The sequence below is a fragment of the Nesoenas mayeri genome, assembly GCF_963082525.1.
Source record: "Nesoenas mayeri genome assembly, chromosome: 2".
Taxonomy (NCBI): Eukaryota; Metazoa; Chordata; class Aves; order Columbiformes; family Columbidae; genus Nesoenas; species Nesoenas mayeri.
This window is the reverse complement of record NC_137543.1, coordinates 110,579,710-110,604,579: the sequence shown is the minus strand read 5'-3', so window position 1 is coordinate 110,604,579 and position 24,870 is coordinate 110,579,710. Positions and strand designations below refer to the sequence as shown.

The 24,870-nt window shown below is 38.2% G+C and overlaps 1 protein-coding gene across 1 annotated transcript in view; it reads right to left on the bottom strand.

Annotated features, from left to right (window-relative positions):
• Positions 1–24,870, bottom strand: part of SUGCT (succinyl-CoA:glutarate-CoA transferase) — a gene marked incomplete at both ends in the record, with an annotated part of 360,317 nt that overhangs the window by 183,806 nt on the left and 151,641 nt on the right. Inside the window, one exon of the mRNA XM_080338492.1 lies at positions 20,149–20,220. Within this exon, the coding sequence (XP_080194618.1) occupies positions 20,149–20,220 (72 nt within the window). The remainder of the gene's footprint in view (positions 1–20,148; positions 20,221–24,870) is intronic.

Below are 24,870 nucleotides of genomic sequence, written 5' to 3'. Positions count from 1 at the left end.
TACCACTGACGTTTTCTTATGTCCTACATCTACAGACTGCTAGAATTATGTAATCATATACACTTCATCTAACATATTCATTCTATACAATATACAATCTGGCAGCTAGCAATCAATGGTACATTTAAACTCACCTCTTGCATAAATTGGGCACAAGCCAAATACTTATAATTTGCACAGCTTTTTTTTCCCCCTACTATCTTCTTACTCCTTTATACTGCTTCCTTCCTTTGGTATTACCCAACCAGCGAACACACGCAGGACACTATTCAAACTGAATACCAGTATCTCCAAGTACCCTCCAGAAGTCAGGATTTATCAATATTTCCATAGTAGGGAAAGCACTTATTTACTTTGGTTGTAAATTTTATTTTTTCTCATCAAAACTTAACAGAGGAAAACAATTTGGTAACCAAATTATGTTTAGTTCATTACCTGCTCTCTGATCTATCCTGCTTTTGCATAAAGTTAAAAGTAATAATTTTCATACTTAAAAATGTGGGTGCTTCATGAAAATGAAAAAAAAAAGTAATAAAGAGAATGGGACAGAGATATTTAATATATTTTTCTGTCATAAGCTTTAGATAAAATAAGTATATAAACACACAAATAAATCTGCAAGCATAAATTCTAAAAACATAACTGAGTTATGAACTACAGTACCTAATTTATGATGGAAAAAAAAACTGTTCTTCACAGAAGTTGTTCATATCTTCATAAAGAATAATATTGTAATGCTCCAATTGCTCATGAATGGCAGTTAACATATAGAAAAATTACAGTGAAGACTAAGAAGCTTTTACCGATACTACCATGTTAATGATATCAGCTGACCCTAGAATCATATCTAGCATTTATCTTACTCTGCCTCCCACCCCAAAACATAAAAAAACTATTAACTGCCACACCTTCAGCTAGGATCTCATAATAAATTAACTTTAATATGTTCTTTTTTATGTTAACTAACATACCATTTTACCTTTCGGGGTGCACTGTTAAGTGACTTCTCTAATACCAAACAGTATATCACCCTCAGAACCAGATCAGAACCCACAGTATTCCCAGACAGATTTATGCTTGCTCCATCAGATGCCACAGTCCTCTAAATAGCATGCAGTAAGAATCTGTCTGTATTGCTAGGCTGGAAAACAAACACGGCAATCAAACCCCTGAAGAAAGGAAAAAAAAAAATGCAATAGCCTGGAGAAGAAAAGGGAGCAGGATGCAAACTCAGTGGAAGCTAGAATATGATTCAGAATGTAATTCTCCTTTCCTCCCCCTAAAAGAGTGTTACTGATAAAAACATTGCACAGACAGACGTATGTCTTAGGATAAAGCCCCAGTTATCATTTATGCACTTAGAACTCCTTAGCCATGCAGGCAAAAGAAACAAAACCAGAACAAACAAGCCAACCCCCATGACACATCCTGATCACGATGGATGAACAATGAACTGAATATTTCCAGCTGGACAGGAGCGTCATCTCAGCACTATGTGATGTATTAGCCAAAAGCCAAGCACGGGTTTCTCATTTCAGACAGTCAACTCTTCGAGAAACTGGTTTTCACAGTAAAGCAGATTTGAAAGTTTCAATTAAAATACGGTCAAAAAATAAAATAAAATGTAAAAAAAAAAAAAAGTTAAAAATCAGTCACTGCCTGAGAGAGTTGTCATAACACACTTTCTCTCTTCATTTCCTTCACGAAATGAACTGAGAACACAGAATTCTCTGCTGAATAGTTTTGATTCACTTGCACACTACTTGCTCTTTCTTTATCCAACAGAAAGGTATACTATGAAGTTGAGTGAGGCTTGGGTAGTTTTATTCCCCAATCACTCTTTCTGCCAGTTTTTTCATATTGTTTTGCTTCAAGTTCAGATGCAAGAAAACTTGAAAATAAATGGTAAAACCCATTTGAAACCACCATGTTTTACTCCATGAGCAATCAAAATCAGTGATACTTGGCAAAATTTCAGCTCACAGCCATTTGACCTCGCTGGTTTAAAAACTGACCGGTTTGCAGACAAAACAAAACAAAACAAACCCAAGCATAAACAGATAAAACCACCACACACACTAAAATGAAATCTCTCGTACCTTCCTGGAATCCTGAAAGTGCACAAAAGTTTAAACAATATTCTCCTATAACGTAGGAGATCCCATTTCTTGTCCTAACAACCATACACCTGATAAAAAGCCAGTCCAGTGCCTCAGTGCTTCCTGACAAGTTACACGGGGATACTCACACTTCTCCCTTTAGGAAAGAGCTTTGAGATGTAGAGATAAAAAGTGGTAGGGAAGGGATAAATTATATTACAGAGATGATTATTTCATTTTAAAGTATGTGCTTATCTCAAACATAGGTGTTAAAACAGTGAAGTGGGAAATCATAAACCAATGTTTGGTAACAGAGGAAAAGGTAGTACACCACGTACTTTGTCTTTAAAATTTTCTAGACCAATCACCCATATTTTTGGTTATATATATATTTGGCAATACTACATGGCTTCTAGATATGACTTGAAATTAGAGGTTTTGGAAATGTGTTTATTGAGTTAACAACCATGGTCAAGAAAAATATGTTACAAAATTTAAGACTGACACAACTGCAACACAAGATGATTTTCCTTCCTTTTTCTGACATCATTTGTGTATACTGTTCCAGATACAAAGTCACAGCTATATAGAAAGTCAGAGATAGATCTCACGACTTCTTTTTGAAAAATTATGACCTTCATAAGTTTTCTGTGTTGAGAGGTTATGTGAATTGCACAGCCAGTACTTGGACAAAAAAAAAAAAGTTACTGCATGTCAGATGCTCTCCAATTTGTCTCCTTACATGCTCTTGGCCACAGTAAATGTGATGCAAACTTCACAAGTTTTGGGACAGTGTGTTTGATACGTTAACTCACCTTTTCTACACACTAAAAAAAGAAAACCTGGGCACATGGACACAAGGTAGAATGAAGAACAAGCTCTGCCAAAGCCCTCAGAGGGGTAAGCGTGCTGCTGGGTACAACTCACCCATTCTGCTCCCATCACCAACTATGGCTGCTACATCCCATATGTAGTAAATGTTATCCAACGGCACTGAACATCATTGGAGATTTCTCTTCTGTTTTGATGTGTAATATCAACTAGGTGAAGTAAATGGAAATATTGGTTATTGTCTGCATATCAAAAGCAGAAAAAATGAAATATGTTAGGACCTGCATATTTTTGGAACTGTGGGTAAGAAGTATCTTACTACACAAATTATATTCTTTAAGCATTTCCCTCAGTTTTTATTTTTAATTACCTATAGCAAGGATCTCAAGTGCAACACTTTGCCCAAAGGCCTCAAACTGGGGAGTATTTGCCTTAAAGCATCTTTTTTGTGAAGGTGTCTCCTAATCTCCAATAATATGGTCTGATTTTGAGAAACAGAATATTGCCAGCTTCTGTTGATTTCCGCAGGGACTGAGAATACAGTTTCCTCAAACTAACTTTATTAGTTGGTCTAATAAAACCATCGCCTTTCCTTGTAAATCTCATCTCTGCAAATCAGGTGGTCAGCCTCTTTCAGATGCCTTTGAATGAGCTTAACTCATGGTGTATATTTCAATGAAATCACCAAACTACGCGGCTCTTCCACAGACTACCCACAACTTGAATCTCTTAAACTTCGGGGACAAATCTACACAAAGAGGTATTTCTACCATGCGTCTAGGACTGATAACAGTTCACATCTCCTCCTGCATACCTTAAACTTCTTGATAATCCTCCAGTCTGCCAAGAGACAGAAAACTGTAACCTAGGACAGAAACTCTCAAATGAAACACTAGTGGCAATGTACAGCCATGAAGGAGAACATTTATGGATTCCATATTAAAACTTACTCTTTCTGAAAAGATGAGTCAATAGCAATTTGTTTTAAAAAGATCATTCAAGGTTCATTAGCAGACTGTACATTCTCACACCAAACAGTAAAGGGAAAATAAATTTTCTGCTTTAGTCCTGCTAAACTTTTAAAACTGACAAGTAGAGGAATCTGCTTTTATTTATATATATACACACACATATTTGTACAAACTTTATATATATACAGACACACACATTATATATATAAAGTAAGCAGTGGTAAATGCTATTCCCCCCAAAATAAATTAGAAATACAAAAAGAAATATCTAGCCTCCTCGCAAAGATGTCTTTCTATGGCTTTCACATTACCTAGATCCACCTCTCAAAGCAGATTCTGCAATAGATCCTGTAACTGACATGTCAAAAATTATGGCTCTGATTCAGGAAAGATTTAGTCCATCCCTGTCCAGTTAAGCATTTAAGTATTTTAAGTACACACTGAAAGTCCTGTCGAAGTTATGGACATGCCCAAGCAGTTTTCTTGAGTGGGAAATGTTGACTTCAGTGAAGCTTATAAGAACATATTTATTTTTGAGAATTAATGTCCTCCCTTGTCTGAAAACAAGACCATGAATAACACACGAGACTGGGGATCAGTGATGACAATACAGCAAGTGTCAGAGGAAGAGGGAGAGATTTATCTTGACAATCTGCAGGAAAACCTGCAGAACTCTAACCAGAGCCAAAAGTGCCAGATGCAGGACTTTACATAAATGCAACAGAAATTGGAGAACCTTAAGGTAACGATGACTTCAGCCTCCGGAATGTGACACAGGAATGCATGTCCACAGTGAAGTTTGCAGTGCAGCTGCAGGACAGCTGAGCACGTCCTATCTTTAAACTAGGTCAGACAACAAAGGTACCTGATCAGAGTGTTTGGTGGCTGTACGATACGTTAGATTAAAGATAGGAACTGATGTGCATTACAATTGCTTCCTGAAGCTGAAACACAAATGGCAAAGAGTGGGTATATATTGAATACCCAGCTGCGGGACTGTATTATATATGCCACCCATGTAAGGATGTGCCGTAAGAGCAACACCCTTCACATCTAAATTACACTACACTGCAGTAATGAAGCTTCACGAGGACCAAGTTCAACTTCAAAAATATGTCTGAGTTACCCTTCAGGAAAAATATAGGACTTGTAATGGAAAGGAAAAGGCCACAGCAAAACAAGGCCTTTTACATGGCTTGGAATCTGTGCCACAAAACTCCATTTGGGGAGGGGAATCACAACGTAAGCAGTGGCCCCTAAAACATGTCGATATTGCAGCCTTGGACCTTTCCATTCCAAAGATACCAGATTCAGCATGCCGTTAAATCTGAAGTAGAAAGTTCGCAAGAGAGAAGAAGACAAAAATCCACACTAGTATCTGAAAAAAAAAAAAAAAACCAAAAAACACATACACCCACCCACCCCAAAAGAAAAAAAGGCAAAACAAACCAAAAAACAACACACATCTCTGCCTGGAAAATATATTTTTTAATTAATACACATTTCTTAAAAAAAAAAAAACTTCTATTAAAAACACAGGTCTGGTTCCTATCCATTTTTTTTTTCCAATCACAGAAAAAACAAGGTACAAGTCTAATAAACTAAACTATAAGTAAAATCCAGTGCATAGATTTACTTATAGTCAAATGTGAAACAGCTTTGTTTCTTGTGAAAGAAAGGAAACTTCCTTTCTTCAGTGACTTCCAAAATTCTGTGAATGAAATTCATCAGTCTGAATTCTTGTCTTGAAATATACTACTCAGGAAGTTTCTGTTTAGCAATTAGTGAGGTCATATGTAGTGGTCTTTACAGATTAAAAGACAAAGAAATGCCCAAGAGTGATTGAAGATGTAACAGTCTAGGCTTGGTAATGTTTGTAAGACAACGAATGAACCCTGTGTTCTTTCACAGGCATTGTTATCTCAGTCTATATCCATATCTGTAGATTAGATTCCGCCCATGGCAGCATCAGAAGAACAGGAATATTTCAACGGGCTATTCTGGAAGCAAGCTCCAGTGAAAAAATCGAGGAAAAATGCTTCTCTAGAAAAACTTAGTTTACATTCTTCTTTACACCTGGCCTACATAAAACGTGCTCAAGGCAGAACCAAGCACTGCTTTCTCCCCTGGTTTTTATCTGGTGAATGCTAGATCATCAAGTATGACAAAGTTAGCTAAAACCAGAGAAAGTGGGAACCTAACAGCAAGGAATGCAGAATAGGGCTCTGCTTTGCTGCTCTGCCACCAGAAGGCTCCACGCACACCAGCGGGAAGGCTGTCAGATGGAATTTTTGCCATCCAATATACCCTCTCTTATGCCAATTCTTCCAAGAGGGGAGAGGGTAAGGCACCAACAGAAAGCCCCTCAGTGCCCTCTTGATTCAGTAGGATAAAACAGCTTCTACAACGCAGGGCAGTTCTCTCAACTGTCGTTCTCCAATTCCACGCTCCGTATGACCCAGTCCAGCTAAGGCTGGTCTTTGATTCCGTATACTGGCACAGCACATTGTGAGGGGTGGGGGCTGCATTTCTGCCATTATGCACTCTGTTCTGAGTAAGAGCTACACTAAAATCCCAACACCTATACATGAAATTCTACTGTAGCTCCTCTATGCCAATTACATGATGCAAATGTAAGTTCTGAACTCAGGCGCAGGGGGGGAATAATTTGAAAGCAGCTGCATTTTCCAATTCCTACCAAGGAACCAATTGTTCCTACCAAGGAACCAACTTGTTCCCTAAGCCTGGCGGTGTTACTGCAGTCATCATGTCACACTCACTAGGAGTATGCCTAAACATACGCATGTACATTCATGTTTGAATACATACACACTCAAGTTACAGTACATGTGTGAATTTCATTCTGTATTTACTCCTTTGCTGTAAGCACCATTCCTAATGGAAAATAGACCATGTCTCCTTTTTAAGGGAATGATTAGGACCACATGTTTCACTGACTCTTACGCTGAGGACCTTGCCGGTACTTCAGAAACCAAATTACTAATGGCATACTAGACTTATTTCCCTGGTGGAAACCACTGGCTACTAACTTAGTGAATAAGAATACTTTTGTCCCTAAACATGCAGGTAATCATCATATAAGGCCAAAGGCCTAAAATGAGTATGGGGCAGATGAGACCAAGGTTTGTATGCAGTAGTAACATATTCTATAGCAAAATTACTTTGTTTATCTGAGAAACCCAGTATTGTATCCCTTTTCCTAAAGAGAATATAAACAGCACATTTTGGAAGAAACAGTTACTTAATGTGCAACTTGTCACCACTATCAGCTTTAACATAATAAAATACATGTGGAAAATCCCTTGAAGCAAACCTTCTGCAAAGCAGATTCCTCTCTAGTCTGGGTCAGAGGGTGTGTATGTCTATGAAGGAAATGCTATCTCCCTCTCTTTCACACACCCACTCACTGTAGGTCATACACACAGCAGAGCTCACTGTTGGGATGTGTCTGCTGTCTGCATGGCATCAGCTCCACGAGGTGAAGAAATTACCATTGTTTCTTGGGGAGCATCTGTGCCTTGTAAAGAAAACCAACAAATCACACTCCAACATATTAAATAGAAGCACTCATTGAAATTTCAACCAAGGATCTCTAAAGTAGTTTGCAGACAATGAATAAAGCGTGTTTCAGCAAAGTAAATATTACTCTCCATGTTTTGTAAATACGGAAACCACAGCACTACCTAGCTCAAAAACTTAACCAAAGTCAGTCTGAAAAAACGTGGAAGTCACAAGCATTACAATAAAGCTCCAGACTCTCTAATTTTGGAACCACCCATCTTCAGACATTAAGTTTGGTTGAAAGCTTGTATAACCTGATCTGGCAAGGCATGAAGCATCTCTGGGCAGTAGATAAAGCCTCTCATTTGACTCAATAAGCAAATTAGTATTTGTATGTCAGGGGCAGGCAAGCCAGGGCAGTTTGCCTCAAATTCAATTTTAAGAGGGTAAGGGAAATTTTCCAGTAAATAGATCATAGCACCCTCTGTATTTTGCACTGGGCTCTTAAGTAATTGCTCTGTAGGACCCTGAAGAACAAGTCTTGCACTAACCGCATTTTCTATAACTCAGGAAACTTGCGCCTAGCCTGATAAACATCTCCCATCATAGCTGTGTCAAGAAGACTTTGACAACACAATTTTTATACTTTAGCTTTGTCCTATGAGCAAAGGTTGGTAATTTTTTCAAGTTTTGAGATGCAGAAGTAGTAAATATTAATGAGAAGGCAACCATTACACCCTTATTTCTTTCAACTTTATAGCCTTAAACTCAGATCTCTGAACCAAGAATACCATCTTTAAGCCATTCTAGTATTTTATCACTTATTGTATCATAAACCTTGAAACTATTCAAATTATTCTGTGCCACTGCAGTTGTTCTCAAAGTTTATGTCAGAAACATCATAACCTGTTGCATTTCTTTAAGCAAAGAAAAAAATTATATAGCTGAAAAACTTTAAGAGTAATAGAGAAAAGAGATGAGGAGGCATAGGTATGTAAATTTACCATTTACATATGGGAAGTAATTTAATGCCATTACAGAATTATTTTTGCAGCCTCAGTTGACATTTCTTCTCATTACATAGTACAATCTCTCTCAAAACTGTTTGCAGAAGAGAGTTAGAGGTGAGCAACAGCAATGGGTTAATAAAAGATGGTATGCTATGAGATAAACCTTTTACAGGTTTGCATCTGAAAGTCATAACATAACCTTTTATTTCATGTGTCACTGTGACAGAAGGTTTTCAAGGCACAGTTCTTGAAACTGCAAGATGTTAAACAGATGTACTGTACAGCCTTCCAGATTTAAATCATGAGAACTGCATTTGCAGCTTGTGTGTTGTATCCCCTATTTTTTTTCTTATCAGCTTTGAATGCGTTAAATAAAACCGTCTGGTTTATGCACCTTCTTTTTCTTCAATTTTTTTTTTTTTTTTTTAATACAATGGACCCTAAAAATCACTTCTCCTCCACCTCCCCATTTTTTTTTTTTCTTCAGACTAGAAAAAGTTATTCAAAAATATGTCTTTTAGGCAGGGATATCCCTCTTTGTCCTTATTCTGCAGGTGCTGGCAACCCGATCCAATTTGTTAGTATAAAGAAGTCGTCCACTGTAGAAATAGGCAGGAACAACAGCAGTAAAAAGAAATGAATAAAAACAGATCTGTTGAAATTTCAGCTTGAACATGCCTCTAAACTACTGGAATATTGATCATCCCCTACCTTTTCAGTTTCAACTGTTGCTTGCACTCCAACAGACCTCTACTAAGAAATGGTTGCATAGTCAAGCAGTTTAATTTGCATGCCTAGTCATATGCCACTTCTCATGTCCTTTGAAACACTTAATGCAATCGTCCTTTAAATACATACAGTAATTTAAATCATCTGGGACCTCTGGTAGTCTTCTAGTCCAAATTGTATGTAAAGCAGGGCCAACTTAAAGTCAGATGAGGCTGCTCAGGGTCTTGTTCAGTCACGTATTGAGTGTCTCTAAGGATGAAGATTTCACAGCATCTCTAATCCAAAGCCTAACTAACTCCACTGCAAAATTTTTCCTCCCTATATCTAAACAGAATTTCCCTTGCTGCAACTTGTGTCCATTGTCTCTTATGCTGTCACTGTGCACTTCTACTCCTAAGACTTTACTAATTTAGTGCAACATGGAATTAGTATTTCTCACAAGGTCACACTGCTGATTCATGTTCAACTTGATGTCTGTTCAGATCTTTGGGTCTTCATCCATAAAGCCGCTTTCTACTCAGTTAATCCCCAACCTGCTCCACAGGGCTATTCTGTCTCAGGTGTAGGACATGTGCATTTCCTGGACTTCAGGAGGTTCCTGCTAGGCCATTTGTCCAAGCTGTAAATGTGCCTCTGAATGGCAGTCCTACCCTCCAGCATATCAGCTACTCTCTTCAACTTGCAAACTTGCTGAGGTTCACTCAGTCCCTCTGTCCAAGTTATTAATGCGGAGTATAAACAGTATTTGCCCCAGCATGGACCCCAGCAACCAGAATGTTTCTGATATACCATTGGGTACACAAAGACTGAACTCACAAACTGTACTGTATGTTCCATGCAACACTGTATGAAATAAATGAAGTTTCCAGTTAAGAAAAATATGAACAAACAACTCTGAAAAAAAAAAATACAGTAACAGCACCCAGCTTTTCATCCAAGCAAAACACAAACGAACCATTTGAGGCAGGCAGTTACAAAAGTAGCAAAAATGTGTACAGAAAACTCTTTACAGGAGGAAGAACATAAGAAATTCAACAATGAAACTGAAACTATTCAACATTGTGAAGTGTACACTAGTACAAAGTAAAAAAAGTACAAGTAATTACACTGCTGTGAATGCAGCACTGCACAAGAAGCATGCTGGTTGATGGATTGGGGTCAGAAACACTCAGCACCTTTCAGATTCAAGTCCCTGGAGCTATCTGAGTTTAGGAAAAGTCCAATATAAGTGCAAGCAGGTGGAGATCTCATCTTGCTCTGAAAAAAGCACATATAAGTTGTTTCTATTGTAGCTATCTCTGTCTTGGCATTTACCTACTTAGAAACAAGAAAACGTATTCCAAAGCCCTGCCATGCTACACTGCTCAGAAAACACTCCTTGCAGAAATTTGTTTCTTAGATGTTGGAAGGAAGGAAATGCACGGATCCACAGACAGCTGTATGCAAAGCTGTGAAGTTGTTAGCCACACTGCTCAAGCTTTAAATCATTGACTTATTCAAAGCAAACAATTCAGCCAATATATGAAGAACCTTCTGCCTAAACATGAATGTAAACATAATAAAAGTTTCCTGTCCTGCCTTCTGCTATTACTCATCACTAGACTCACAGAGTGTCCTGAGCTGGAAGGGACCCACAAGGATCATCAAGTCAAACTCCTGTCCCTGCATATGACAACCCCACAGTTCACACCATATGTCTCAGGGTGTTGTCCAGTCTCTTCTTGAACACTGTCAGGCTTGGGGCTGTGACACCTCCCTGGGGAGCCTGTTCCAGTGCTTCACCACCCTCTGGGTAAAGAACCTTCTCCTAATGTCCAACCTAAACCTCCCCGACACATCTTCCTGCCATTCCCTCGGGTTCCGTCATTGGTCACTAAAGAGAAGAGATCAGCGCCTGCCCCTCCTCCTGCTCCCCTTGTGAGGAAGCTGGAGCCGCCATGAGGTCTCCTCCTAGTCTTCTCCAAGCTGAACAAACCAAGTGACTTTAGCCACTCCTCACAGCTTCCCCTCCAAACGCTTCACCAACTTCATGGCCCTCTTCTGGACACTCTCCAGTACCTTTTATCCTTTTTATCCTGTGGCGCTCAGAACTGCACACAGTGCTCCAGGTGAGGCCGCACCAGTGCAGAGCAGAGTGGGACAATCACCTCCCTTGCCCCGCTGGCAATGCTGTGCTTGGTGCACCCAGGACACGGTTCCCCCTCTTGGCTGCCAGGGCACACTGCTGGCTCACGTTCAACTTGCCGTTGACCAGAACTCCAAGATCCCTCTCTGCAGAGGTGCTTTCCAGCATCTCAACAGTCTGTATGTACAACCAGAGCTGCCGTGTCCCTGGTGCAAAATATGGCACTTGTCCTTGTTGAACCTCATGCGGTTGGTGATTGCCCAGTTCTCCAATTTGTCCAGATTCCTCTGCAGGGCCTCTCTGACCCTGACAGTGTCAACAGCTCCTCCAAATTTTATGTCATCAGCAAACTTACTAAGCAATCCCTCAAATCCTGAGTCTAAGTCATTTATGAAGATACTGAAGAATGCTGGCCCTAAGAGGGATTCCTACGGAACCCGCTAGTGACTGGTTGCCAGCACAACATAACCCCATTTACTGGAACCCTTTGAGCCCAGCCCGTCAGCCAATTGCTCACCCAAAGGTGAGCACAGTATATGGCACAGTTTAAAACAGCACCAATTTAAATACGAAAGTGTTTCTAAATGTGTAATATTTAACTGAGTTCACATCAGCTGCAAAATAACTCCAAGTAATTGCAACTGTTTCAAAAACATATATTACTTCTGCAATACAGACAGCTGGATTATGAAGTCAGGCTTTCCATCTGAAAGCTGAATTTTTATTAAAAATTATCAAAAAAATCTAGAGTTTGGGCATAAGTCTTCCAAAGAGTATGGAAAGTCAGAATGAATATATTTGGAGCAATAAGTGAGCAAGATTTTATTTAAAAAATTAACTTTATATTTGGCATGACATTACTTCTCAAATTTAACACTAGAGCTATATGAATAATTGAAAGCCAGTCTCAGATCAAAAATTAGACCAACTACAATTAGAGGTGAGGGGGTAGGGGACAGCATGGCTGAGTGCAAGGAAAAAGCTTTTTCTCTCCTCAGTATTAAGAAGAAATCTTGTTTGGACTGCAGCAGATATTCTAACTTAATCAAAGACAACCATTTATACATCCCTGCTGTGATCTACTCCTAGAGTCCTTTCATAGACTTTCTCCCTGCTCCACTTGTCTCACTCAGGTTACAGCTTTCAGCTGTTTGGTAGGCAGCTCATTAGATCAGAACAAGAGATGACCAGTTTAACCTTAGTACCAATACCATTCCTCCTTACATGGAAAAAAAAATATTATCTTAATCAGAAGAGAGTATTGCAATTTTTATGCCAGTGATCATCCACCTGAGTGAAGGTAAACATTTCTTCATATCTCTTCTGATCCAGGATACAGTATATCTAAAGAAAATGCTTCATCTCCTTAGTATTTTGCTCACATTTAAACTTTTGACAATATTTAAAACTAGTTAGTGAATTTGATACAAATTACAAGTAATTTTATGTGTTCCAGAACCACACTTGTAGTGAATGATTCACCAAAATTATATATGTAATGTATTTTGCATATAATTTTAGACTCTTTCAGAACTTCAAGCAAACATGATGTTTTACTAAGTAACCACATGGAGCAGAAGGCAAAACTCCTGCACTCAGCACTGGTGAGGCTGCATCTCAAACACTGTGTTCAGTTTTGGGCACCTCACTACAGGAAAGACATTGAGATACTAGAGAGAGTGCAGAGGTGGGCAAAGAAGCTGGTGAGGGGTCTGGAGCACAAGTCTGATGAGCAGCAGCTGAGGGAACTGGGGCTGTTTGGCCTGGAGAAGAAGAGGCTGAGGGGAGACCTTATCGCTGTCTACAACTACCTGAAATGAGGTTGTAGCATGGAGGGTGTCGGTCTCTTCTCCCAAGTAGCAAGAGACAGGATGAGAGGAAATGGCCTTAAGTTGCACCAGGGAAAATTCAGATTGGATATTAGGAAAAAATTCTTCACGGAAAGGGTTGTGAAACATTGGAACAGGCTGCCCAGGGAAGTGGTGCAGTCACCATCCCTGGAGGTGTTTAGAAGACGTGTAGAAGAGGTTCTTAGGGACACAGTTTAGTGGCAGGCTTGGCAGTGTTAAGTTTGCAGTTGGACTTGACGACCTTGAGGGTATTTTCCAGCCTAAATGATCCTATTATCCCAATTCTATTCAGCATAAGTGTCTCATTTAAACAAAAATACAAACCCACTTAGAAAGAGAATATTAAAAAAAAAAACAAAAAACAAAAAACAAACTGCTTTTAAGCTATATTTTCCTATCAGGAAGCAGCTGATAAATGTTGAATACTTCTTTGCTAGGAAGGGTACATGTCAGTACAAGCCTACACACATTAGGAAAGATCTTTTGCTTTGGTAACAGAAAACTTATTAAGGTCAGCAAATATATTTTACTTTCCTGAGAACAGCTGCAATGACTCCAGTACAGGGGAGTAAGGAGGAGAGGGAAGAACTTCACCATTTAACTGAACCAAACAGAACATGCATCCACTAAGCAGGAAAAACATTATGGCCATTATCAACTACAGCAATTTCCCTACGCATACTTTTATTACTTTCTGTAACCTCTTTGGAGATTTTGAACAAATTCTAAAATTAGAAATGAAACAGCAATTTGAGACATAATGTCTTTGAGAAGATTATAATTTACTTAGTTTAGCATAAATAAAAAGATGAAGGCTTTCTAAGCAAGAACAAATTTCACATTATCTTTCATCCTCTGTCATCATTTCAAATACAGCTAAATCAAGCTGCAATGTATTTTACATGCAATTTTAGACTATTTCAGAACTGTGATGTTCTACTAAGTAACCACATAGAGCAGCAGGCAAGACTCCTCTGCAACAAGACTATGTTCTCATACTCTATAATCGGTGAAATAATTCCTAATTACACTTTATACATACAAATTTCAACCTGTAATTGCTACATATAGATTTTATACTATATATAAACATTTATCTCTTCCCATTTAATTACATAATGTGTATGAAATGCAGTGAAAGTTCCTCACAAAAATGTTGAAAAAATACTTTCTTTTAAAAACATAAATCTAGTTATGAAGCCTTAGTTACTTCTGTTGTCACCTGCTGAGCAGTCAAGACTGAGTAATTAGCACTAAACTCTCCATATCCCCTCCGAAAAAACAGTGGCCTCTATAAATGAATTGATAATCTAATGCTAAATACTCATGTCAAAGTTTACTTCTACCCATCCAAAGGCTGGCATACCTACTGGCAGTTTCACCAGAAAAAAGCAAGCAGTGAATTAACAAACCAAACTCAATGACTACCTGTAGAACAACTACACTGCTTTTTCTCTAATATACCTTGTCGTCTTTTTAACATTGCTTTGATACTGATATTTCATATTATTTTTCAATTGAGGGCATGGCTACATACAAACCCTATTCACGCCTAAACAAATACTTAATTTCAGTGGCTCCCATCACCCTACAGACTTCCAAGATTATTTAGATGGTCAGTTAGACAGCTACATCAGTTAAGATTGCAGGACTGGGTTTTGCTCCTTTAATTTTACAGAGGTCAAACTGATGGAAAGACAATAACGTCAAAGGGGACACTTACAGCATGATGAGTGCATCTGCCTTTCCTTTTTGAAGCAGTGGAGGTTTTTATCCACAAAACTTTGTATGTTCAAAACAAAAGTTCACTTAAAACATCCAAGAGGTTTGAAAACTGCTTTGTATTGTGAAATGACAAAAACACTTCTTTCTACACCCTTCCCCAGATGACTTTAAAGATATAAACTATTGCCACATGCTTTCATTTCATGTTTGTTTTTCCATCACTCATCTAAAAAGAGAAATAAAATGTACACAGTGAAAGTGAATGTGTTTGCATTTTGCTCTAAAATAGGAAAAACGCCTGGACTGAAAAGTCTTCTGCAAGACCAAATATGTCACAAGAAACCTATAATTTGCTGTTATTTTTATAAATCTGATCGTAATATAGGATAGAGCTGGATATTTACTTAATTAGCAATTTCACTAGTCTTGCTGTGCCTTTAATTTCAATTGGAAATTGAAATTGTTTGACCTAGTAACATTTTAGTTATTTAGATTCTGAAAGGACTTATTCAGAAGATAAAGACATGGAGGTATGTTATTTAAATTTCCATATATTTTGAAATTTCACTGTGGAGACACTGAATATCGCCTTCCTTTAATAACACATACTGATAAGTAGTTGTAGCAGCATATTGGCTAGAGGTAGAGCTTATGATAGAAAAGAAGGCTATTGACAAGAAGTCAGTCTAAATTAAGGACCTAACTTTTGTGTTTCAAAACGCCAAAGCCTCAAGTATGCATTCCTATTAAATGCATATTCTTACACCCTAAGAATAGGACGTAACACTGAAAATTCCAACATGTTCTTACAATCAACAGGACTTGCCTTGCAAAGTATCTCTCTTTTCAAATACATCACTTTAGTGTGGAGAATAAGGAACACCAGAATACTACATCAATATAACTTAAGTTCCCACTAGAAGACACTATGCAATAGGGTAAGTTGTGTATAAATAATACATCCAGAAAATACACATTGTGTGGACAGTGAAATGCTAAATTTGAAAAAGAAATGTTAAAAACAAGCAAACAAACAAAAGATAGTTTGAAAAATACATAAAGAAGAAAAACAATGCTATGAAAGTAGGAAATAGTGGGAATAAAGCATTTGCATGCAGCACATTATCAGTTTCAAGGTACACAGAAGAAAAAATGGGAAGTGTAATTTGTTACTGCAGTTCTCAACATGAACAAATAACGTATCCAAAACCAGCTCAAGAAAACCATTTAAAGATGGCAGATTCCTACCTAAGATGCTTACATCAAAGATAGGAAACCTGTATGGGAAATTGTGGGATGTAACAGAGAGATTCCTTTATCCAGACGAATTTGGTACAATCTACCAAACAAAAAGTCAGGTTTATCTGCCGACAGTATCAATAGAAATTAATATAATGATAATAATATGATATCTTGATAACTTCAGAGCCTGTAAGATGCTGTCCCCCTTCTGAAAATAATGATACCAGTCTACAACTTCCTCTTACCCTGTACACAGTAGCCTGTAAATCTGAGGAAACATCATGAAATAGGAATTTGGGTGGGGTTTTTTGCACACTCAAGTTTGTCAGTAAGTATTCTTTGTCTTCATGATTTCTCAGGGGTACAGGGGGGCAAAAAGGGAGATTTTTACAAAACCAGTTATTATATAACTGATTTAAACATAAAAGATTCTCTGAAACTCAAAGCATTTATCTTTATGACTAGAATAGAGATTTCAGCTGTTTTAGAGAAATGGGTAGTCTTGAGCATCCCAGGAAGAACTAAAGAGATCCTAACTTCTCCATTTTTCATTTGTGACCCTGTGGTAATAACAGTATCTGAAATAATAAGATGTGCAGATACTAAATGGTGTTTCTGGTCATGCCTACTCCAGGTGTGATTTGAGGACTGTGGGAAGATGCATTTCAGTTGCCTGCTCCACACCACAGGAGCATCAGACTATGTTTGGCAGAAGCTTCTCTCCAAAACCCAGTGGCTGGAAATAGTGACCCCTCAAACTGGCCCTTGCAGGTTCTTCGGAGACATAGCCCGGCTCTTGAAATTCCCAGATCAATCTGTCAGTATAGACTGAAAGAGGCTATTTTTTTTTTCCTTGTTTTTTCTTAGAAATTAAACTGGGATTCATAATGTATTAATAAACACCATCTTTTTGGCTTTTCAATTTATCCTTGTGCCTTTCTCATGCCATTCCTAAACTTGGCTCAAAATCCCACAAGTGTCATTCTCTTTGTTTTCTCTCGCAGGCAGGTCAGGATCTTCATGTTTAATACTACTAATTAATCGTCTTCACATGAGGTGACTCTTGCATTATAGGAATATTTTAACAGGCCATTACAGGCATGCATAAATATATAAATACATTTCCTCATATGTGAGCTATGACGTGTTCCAAGTGTCATTCTAGACAATTAAAACTCAATTGGCCATCCCAAAGGCATGTCTGTAAACCTGACTGTTTTTCAGGACAGGTGAAGAACACCTGAAATTACCAACAACATTAATCAAGATTTATATGTAATTCAAAAGAAGTTTTACCCCTAAAACTTACACTACAAAATTACACCATTTCTGATCTAAATTGCTATAATTAAATGCTATGGTTGTAAGTAGCCAGTTGAAATTGTGCGGAGAAAATTTCAACATGTGGCTGGCTGCTCAGAGTGTTGACATCTGAATGCTGTAGCCAGTTTTAAACTTAAGATGAGTTCTTGAAAACAATGCTAATAATGCTCCTGGCCTCAGTGACCATACACAGTGAGGAAATACTTCCTGCTTCTTTACAAGCTGTCTACTTGAATCATACTAGAAACCTACATTAAACTACTCAGAGATGAGAAGGAAAATGGCAATGACAGAGAAAGCTTGCCTGACTAATTAATGCCTTTTTGTGGTGGTTGGAAATCTAAATCTTCAAGTGCCCACTCCTACTTAGCCCACATTCTTGGCTTTTCATGGCTCAAATATTCCTTCTTGTCAGTAAGAGGCATAAAACTAAAACTGCTATTGCATAAGTACAATGCAAAGTCATGTCAGCATCTCATCTGAAAATATCACCTGTTTTTTTTTTCAGCAGTGAGTGGGACTCCAAGGTGAACTTAAGCTGAAGCGAGTGGGAAATCTCATAATTTCAGGATGATGGACCAGAGTCACGGCTTGAGATAAGATTTTTAGATTAAGTTGAGCACTCAGGAAAAGCAGCGGGAGATCAAATGACAACTATAGCCTGATCTGCACAGTTTCTGCACTTTCTGTTGTTGTATCTTCCATTTTATTTTCTCCCTTACTGGAATACTTATCATCTACAGCTACAACCATTTTGGGGATTCTGAAGTGTAAGATGACAAGTTCTTATTCTCCAGAATATCATCAGTATTTTGATGCCTACAAAACATAATCCACACTACAAAACTGCACCACACTAATTATCCTGATTACAAACCAATCTGTTTAAAAGACCTATGACAAAAATCTAGCTCTTATGGTCTCTGAGAAAGAAAAAAAAAATATCTAGGCTATTTTCATACAAACTCGAAAAAGGCAATGTGGCAATTAATTTTGAAAACAGAAAAACAGAGTAAGAAATTTTAAATGTGACCCTTTGCTGGAGGGAGTTATGTACTGAACCATGACCAAAATTTAGTCAGAAATGCCAATATTTATTACTGATTCTCCTATAAATTTAGCTTAGTAAATGAATATACATCTACTTAAGAAAAATATTTTAAAACAAACACCACCAACAAACTTCTAAAAAATCAAATGAATCAATTGGTTCAGCATATCATAGAATCATTTCAGCTGGAAGGGACCCTCAAGATCACTGAGTCCAACCATAACCTAACTCTAGCACTACACTATGCCTCTAAGAACCTCATCAAAAACCTTTAAACACCTCCAGGGACGGTGACTCCACCACTTCCCTGGGCAGCCTGTTCCAATGCCTGGCAACCCTTTCTGTGAATAATTTTTTCCTAATATCCAATCTGAACCTTCCCTGGTGCAATTTGAGGCCACTTCCTCTCATCCTGTCACTTGCTACTTGGGAGAAGAGACCAACACCCTCCATGCTACAGCCTCCTTTCAGGTAGTTGTAGACAGTGATAAGGTCTCCCCTCAGCCTCCTTTCCTCCAGGCTAAACAGCCCCAGTTCCCTCAGCTGCTCCTCATCAGACTTGTGCTCCAGACCCCTCACCAGCCTCATCGCCCTCCTCTTCGCTCTCTCTAGTATCTCAATGTCTTTCTTGTAGTGAGGTGCCCAAAACTGAACACAGTATTCAAGGTTCGGCCTCACCAGTGCAGAGAGCTGGGGCACGATTGCTTCTCCGGTCCTGTTGGCTGCACTATTTTTGATACAAGCTAGGATGCTGTCAGCCTTTTTGGCCACCTGGGCACACTGCTGGCTCATGTTCAGCTCATGTTGATTGACAAATCAATACCCCCAGCCCTCTCTCTGCCAGGCAGCTTTCTGCCAGCCACTCTTCCTCGAGCCTGTTGCACTGCCTGGGGTTGTTATGACCCAAGTGCAAGACCCAGCACTTGGCCTTGTTAAACCTCATACAACTGGCCTCAGCACAACAATCCAGCCAGTCCAGATCCCCCCCACATAGCCTTCCTACCCTCCAGCAGACCAACACTCCCACCCAATTTGGTGTTGCCCACAAACTTACTAAGGGTGCACTCAATCCCCTCATCCAGATCACTTATAAAGAGGTTAAACAGAACTGGTCCCAATACTGAGCCCTGGGGAACACCACTCGTGACCAGCCACCAACTGGATTTGGCTCCATTCACCACAATTCTTTGGGTCCGGCCATCCAGCCAGTTCTTTACACATCTCAGAGTACATCCATCCAGGCCATGAGCTGCCAGCTTCTTCAGGAGAATGCTGTGGGATACGGTGTCAAAGGCCTTACTGAAATACAAGTACAGAATATTCACAGGCTTTCCCTCATCCACTAAGTGGGTGACCTTGTCATAGAAGGAGATGAGGTTGGTCAAGCAGGACCTGCCTTTCACAAACCCATGCTGACTGGGCCTCTCTTCACACTATGAGACTTCATGGGATAGCCATACACATGTATTCCCAAACTTCCCATACATAAAACAGACTGGGACACATCCAACTTTAGATACATGCGACAACGGGGTTAATTAAAAACTCTTTTGACCCCCCAGTTACTCAGTTTATATGAACAGAAGTGAAAGCTGGGCTCATGCTGTGAGGGGTTTCTAAGAAGTTACACATCGTCTAGCTCAGTATGTCTTAAATTTGGATGGCCTTACCCTGAACATACTCTGGTAGTGCCAGATGTCAAATACAGATTCTGTGAAACCAACTGATGTCACTTTGATGAGCTGCAAGGTTAGGGAAGCAGCGTATGACTCCTGCAAGGACAGAAACTGATCCAAGAGCCTGAGGCGCAAGGGACATTATGCTAACACTGAGGACTAACTAGGACTGCGAGGTTTCAAAAGTAGGGTTTTTTTCTGCTATGCTCTTTGCTTCAAAACCTGAGCATGGCTTTTTGACAGGTGTTCTTCTAGAAGAAGATGCTCAAAAAGCCTAGGTGACATTTTGTACCTTTGAAAGGCCATGAGTCCAATACAACTTTTAAACACAATTTAGTATTTTATGAGAAAAGACATCTAATGAAATGCTTTTGAGAACTTAATATTCTGTGTAACCAACAAATACTTATGTTAATCTTTTCTCAATGGAACGCCTCTGTAAACAGTACCAGCTAAAGACATGCCATTCCATATATGTACACGTTTAAAATAAATTTAAAAAATAACATTAAAAATGCTGCTACTAATTAAAAATGCTGCTACTAAGCAACATTTGCTTGCTTGCACAAAAGAAATACAGTACAATCTTTAAGTGCACGCTTCACTTTTCTTCCTGTCAGACTACTCCCTCATTCAGTGAAGTTTAAGATATTCAAAAGTGGTTTTATTTCTCATAAGTAATGTGTAGCTCCAGGTCTTATTTTAATATATATCACTCAAATCACACATAAACATTAGTTTCCTAAAGGTCATTTCTCTGGTGCTCTCACATTAAAAACTATACTTTCAGAAGCATCTTTGCAACAGTGCTTTAAAGATGAGTTCTAATTTCATGGCGAAGAAACCAAAGTACATAGAAAATTAAGGGCAAAACCACTATGCTAGGCTTTTCAGCATTTTCAAGAATATTACATTTTTAAGTGGCCTAAGAATACTTTAAAGAGTTTCATTCACATCCATGAGAACTCAGTCCTGCAGCGTATTTAGCATATGGTGTCACAAGGCAGGCACTCTAAACATGAGGCACACACGTTTAACAACCACCTTTAAACAATTCGATTGAAGTGACTTACCCAACACCACATGTGAACTGTGTGGCAGATGCAGGAAGAGACTCCTGTCTGGCATTCAACTTCTATAAAAATGAAACCGTGTTTCTGCAACCTCTTACCTCTTTCACTACTTCTCATATTCCGAATCAAATGAATTAAGCATCTGACAGACAACCACCTGGTTGAGAAGGCAAATGCTCTCCTACTCAACAGTTTATCCTGCACCCTTCAGGAACAGAGTATGGCAGAAAGAAATTACTTGATTTAAAAATATCACAGTGCCTACGAATTAGAGGTTTTTCTACAGCAAAGAAAACTGTTGGTGAATTTTCTCACGCTGTGTTGTTCTTATTTATTTATTGTGACATTGTTAGAAATCTAAATTCCGGTGTTGAAAAAGCCCAACCATTTTATTTGGTGTAGTTATAAGATTTCTAATTTAGGTCTCAAACAAAGCTGACACCTTTGGGCTCACAAAACACATGAAGGACTCATATGTGGCAGCAGGGAAAAGCTTATCTTTTGCATGCACTGGCTGGGGCTCCATTCCAGACTCCAAATTCTCCCCTGCTGACCCTTAAAAACCTAGGACAGCAAAGAGCACACCTATGACACTGCAGTCAACTTTCTACCCAAGTCTCTTTGTAAAACAACTAATTCTCTAAAAGTGAGCAGCAGAACTCCCAGGCAAAAAAAACATGTGCAAGAAAGACTATGTTGATATGGTAGACAATAGATTTCTGGAAACTTGTTATCAAACAAGAGTGGATCATTTTATCAGAAGCATTTCCAAATATACTTCAGACTTAGGCAGAGAACCAGCACTGAAAATTTCAGATCAAACTTTAAAATTCTGTAAATGTGTATGTAAGTGAAAACAAAACCTAATAATAAAGAGTGTTGAACTACCTCCCTTAAAATTCTTTTTCTTATCTAAACAATACATGTATATTAAATGTGTGTACAACAAAACCTGTCGTTAATATAAACACACTTTTTTATTTAGAATGCCATAGTATTTCAAGACTTCTCCATCACAATCTCTCTATCATTTTAAGCCAGGCAGGCCAGCCAAAAACATGGCATAGACATGGACCACATTTTGCTACAGTCAAAATTTATAAAACACTTCGTATTGCAATATTTCTCATACCAAAATTCAAGTGCTGTCTCATTTTGAGCCCTTCCTAGAACATCTGGATATAGAACTATCTCATAACACATATAAAGCCTGCATGATTGTGTATAAGTGGGAATCACATATACAAACAGTCTTAGAATTGGATTTTCCATTTCACTTCTTTAAACTATGTTCCATTCCTTAATGCTTTCCACTTGAGAACAGAATCCACTTTCCTAAATTTCCCACAAACCAAAAGCTTGAAAACATTTGTAATTTAGTATAAAAGAGCTACTTTTGACAAAATTAAAGGGTTGGGTATGGTTGGTGGTATGGGTTTTTTTTCATTGCATAGCATTTAAGAGTCGAGGTAAAAAGTTGGCTTGAAACACCAAATCAAAGCTACGCAGTACACATTTTCAACTTAGCAAAACAGGCAGGAATAGAGCTGAATTTCTGTTTCAAAACAGAATTTAAATTTTAGACACCTTAGCATGGATGTTTCACTTTCAATAAATTGGTGTTTTTAAATGGAAAAACATTTCATCGGAAAATGTCCAACTAGTTTTAGTACTTACTTAGTAGACACATGCAAAATTTAATTCCTCTCTTTCTCTTGTCTGTTAGGAATTATTTCCAGACACATCAGATTACCTCAGGCCTCCATCACTGCTTTTCAGTTGCAGAAAACTCCACATGTAAAAATTCCCTGCAGTATCATGAACATGAATACAATTCTCTTGACTTGGGACAGCTCTGAGTGTGCCACAAAAGTCTATTTCAACGAAGAATAACAATTAAAACATCATCATATTAAAAAAAAAAAACAACAACAAAACAACAACACAAGCCAACAACATGCATAAGATGATTTTAAAAAAAAAAAAACAAAAAACAACATAACACACTTTGTATCTTTTGCTGTTTTGTGTGTTCACAGCACTGATTGCAGAAGCTTTTACCAGATGATAGGAAATTTTTGCCAGGGTGTGTTCAAGTGAAATTACTTCCAAACTTAGAGACAATCTGGAGGTTAATAAATAAATAAATAAAAAAGCTACCACTTTCATAAGTTTCCACAAATAATAAACTTAAAACATCAGATAATTTCCAGCTATCAGATATTTTAATACTTCAATTTACTGTGGGGTTTTTTCTGAGGCATATTCAGAGAAATGGCTAAAGGAACTGTAATGGCCTTCTGGGACAGGAAGACTATGGTTTCTGTAAAAAATGTTAAATTAATTTTTATTGGGATGCAAAGTCAGGGAAGGGTTGTTAAGGGATGGCCTCTTGCCACAGGGTGGAGTTTTGTTTTGGTATCCTTTTAGAGTCTGCAGGTGTTTGGCAGGAGCTGAAATCAGGGCCAGCTGTGATATTTCAGCTCTGATATTTCCCTCCCCATATTTCTCAGAAGTGATGCATCAGGATGATGTCTTACACCTGATGTACTCAACTTGTGTGGTATGACTCTAACTGCTGGGGGGGTGCGGTGGGGGAAAGTACCACTGCATGGCTTTCCTATTTATTTTCAGTTGGCAGCATTCATATAGTAAAATACATCAACACGAATGCATTTAATCCAGTAAAGCATGAGATAACAAACAATTTACTAAACTGCGCATAACATTTCTGGGTTGTTTTGTTGCTTCTTATATATGCCAGACCTTTAATTAAAGCAATAACACTGTATAAGAACTGTGAAAGACATTGCATTATGGAAAAAGGAAGAGTAATGTTTTAAAGAAAACGAAAAGTCCCTGCAGTCCCCTCACTTAACCAGCAAAGATCCTCATTCTTTGATACTTAGCTGCTGTACAGTGTGTACCTGGTTTGGTTTTGTTTTATCTTTTGGGAGAATTTGAGTAGTTTCTATTAAAAATGGTATTCTCTTTTAAGTTTGTTTTGTTTGGAAAACCTCAAACCACGTTGTATTTCATACACATGTTCCCCAGGGTATGTTAAATGGGACCATACTGAGGTCACTAGTAAGTTTTTAAAATGTTTTAAGAATTCCTTTAATGTTTGTACTATCTTGGCCTGGTTAAAAGAACACATTTTTAAAAAATAGCTTGAAAAAGTCAGACTATAAAAAGGCTTCATTAAAATAGTCTATACTGTACTTTTAAGAGTTTGTAAGAACTTTTACAAACATTCTTTCTTCCCTCTTGTTTTTAAGAAAATTGTTCCCTTAACTAGCAAAACTGCTCCTCTTTCTCTCAGCCTTTTTATCCATACATCCACAAGTACACATATACTTCTATCCACAGGCTAATTTACTTAGCAGTTCAAATGCCTGTGGTATTCATTTTAACTTCACAAATGAATAAAAGATTATTATCAGTGGGAAAAGTGGACATTCCACTCCATTCATGGAAAAAACAGTATCACCTGGCTCTCCAACTTAGTAAAAAATGTCATGTTTTCTGGCAGCTCGCTTGGAGTATGACTGAAGCTGTTAATGATATTAACAAAATGTCCTGGGATCAAAAATGTGTTGGTTTATCTCAATTTATAGAAGTTATACAAACCACTCTTGGCCTT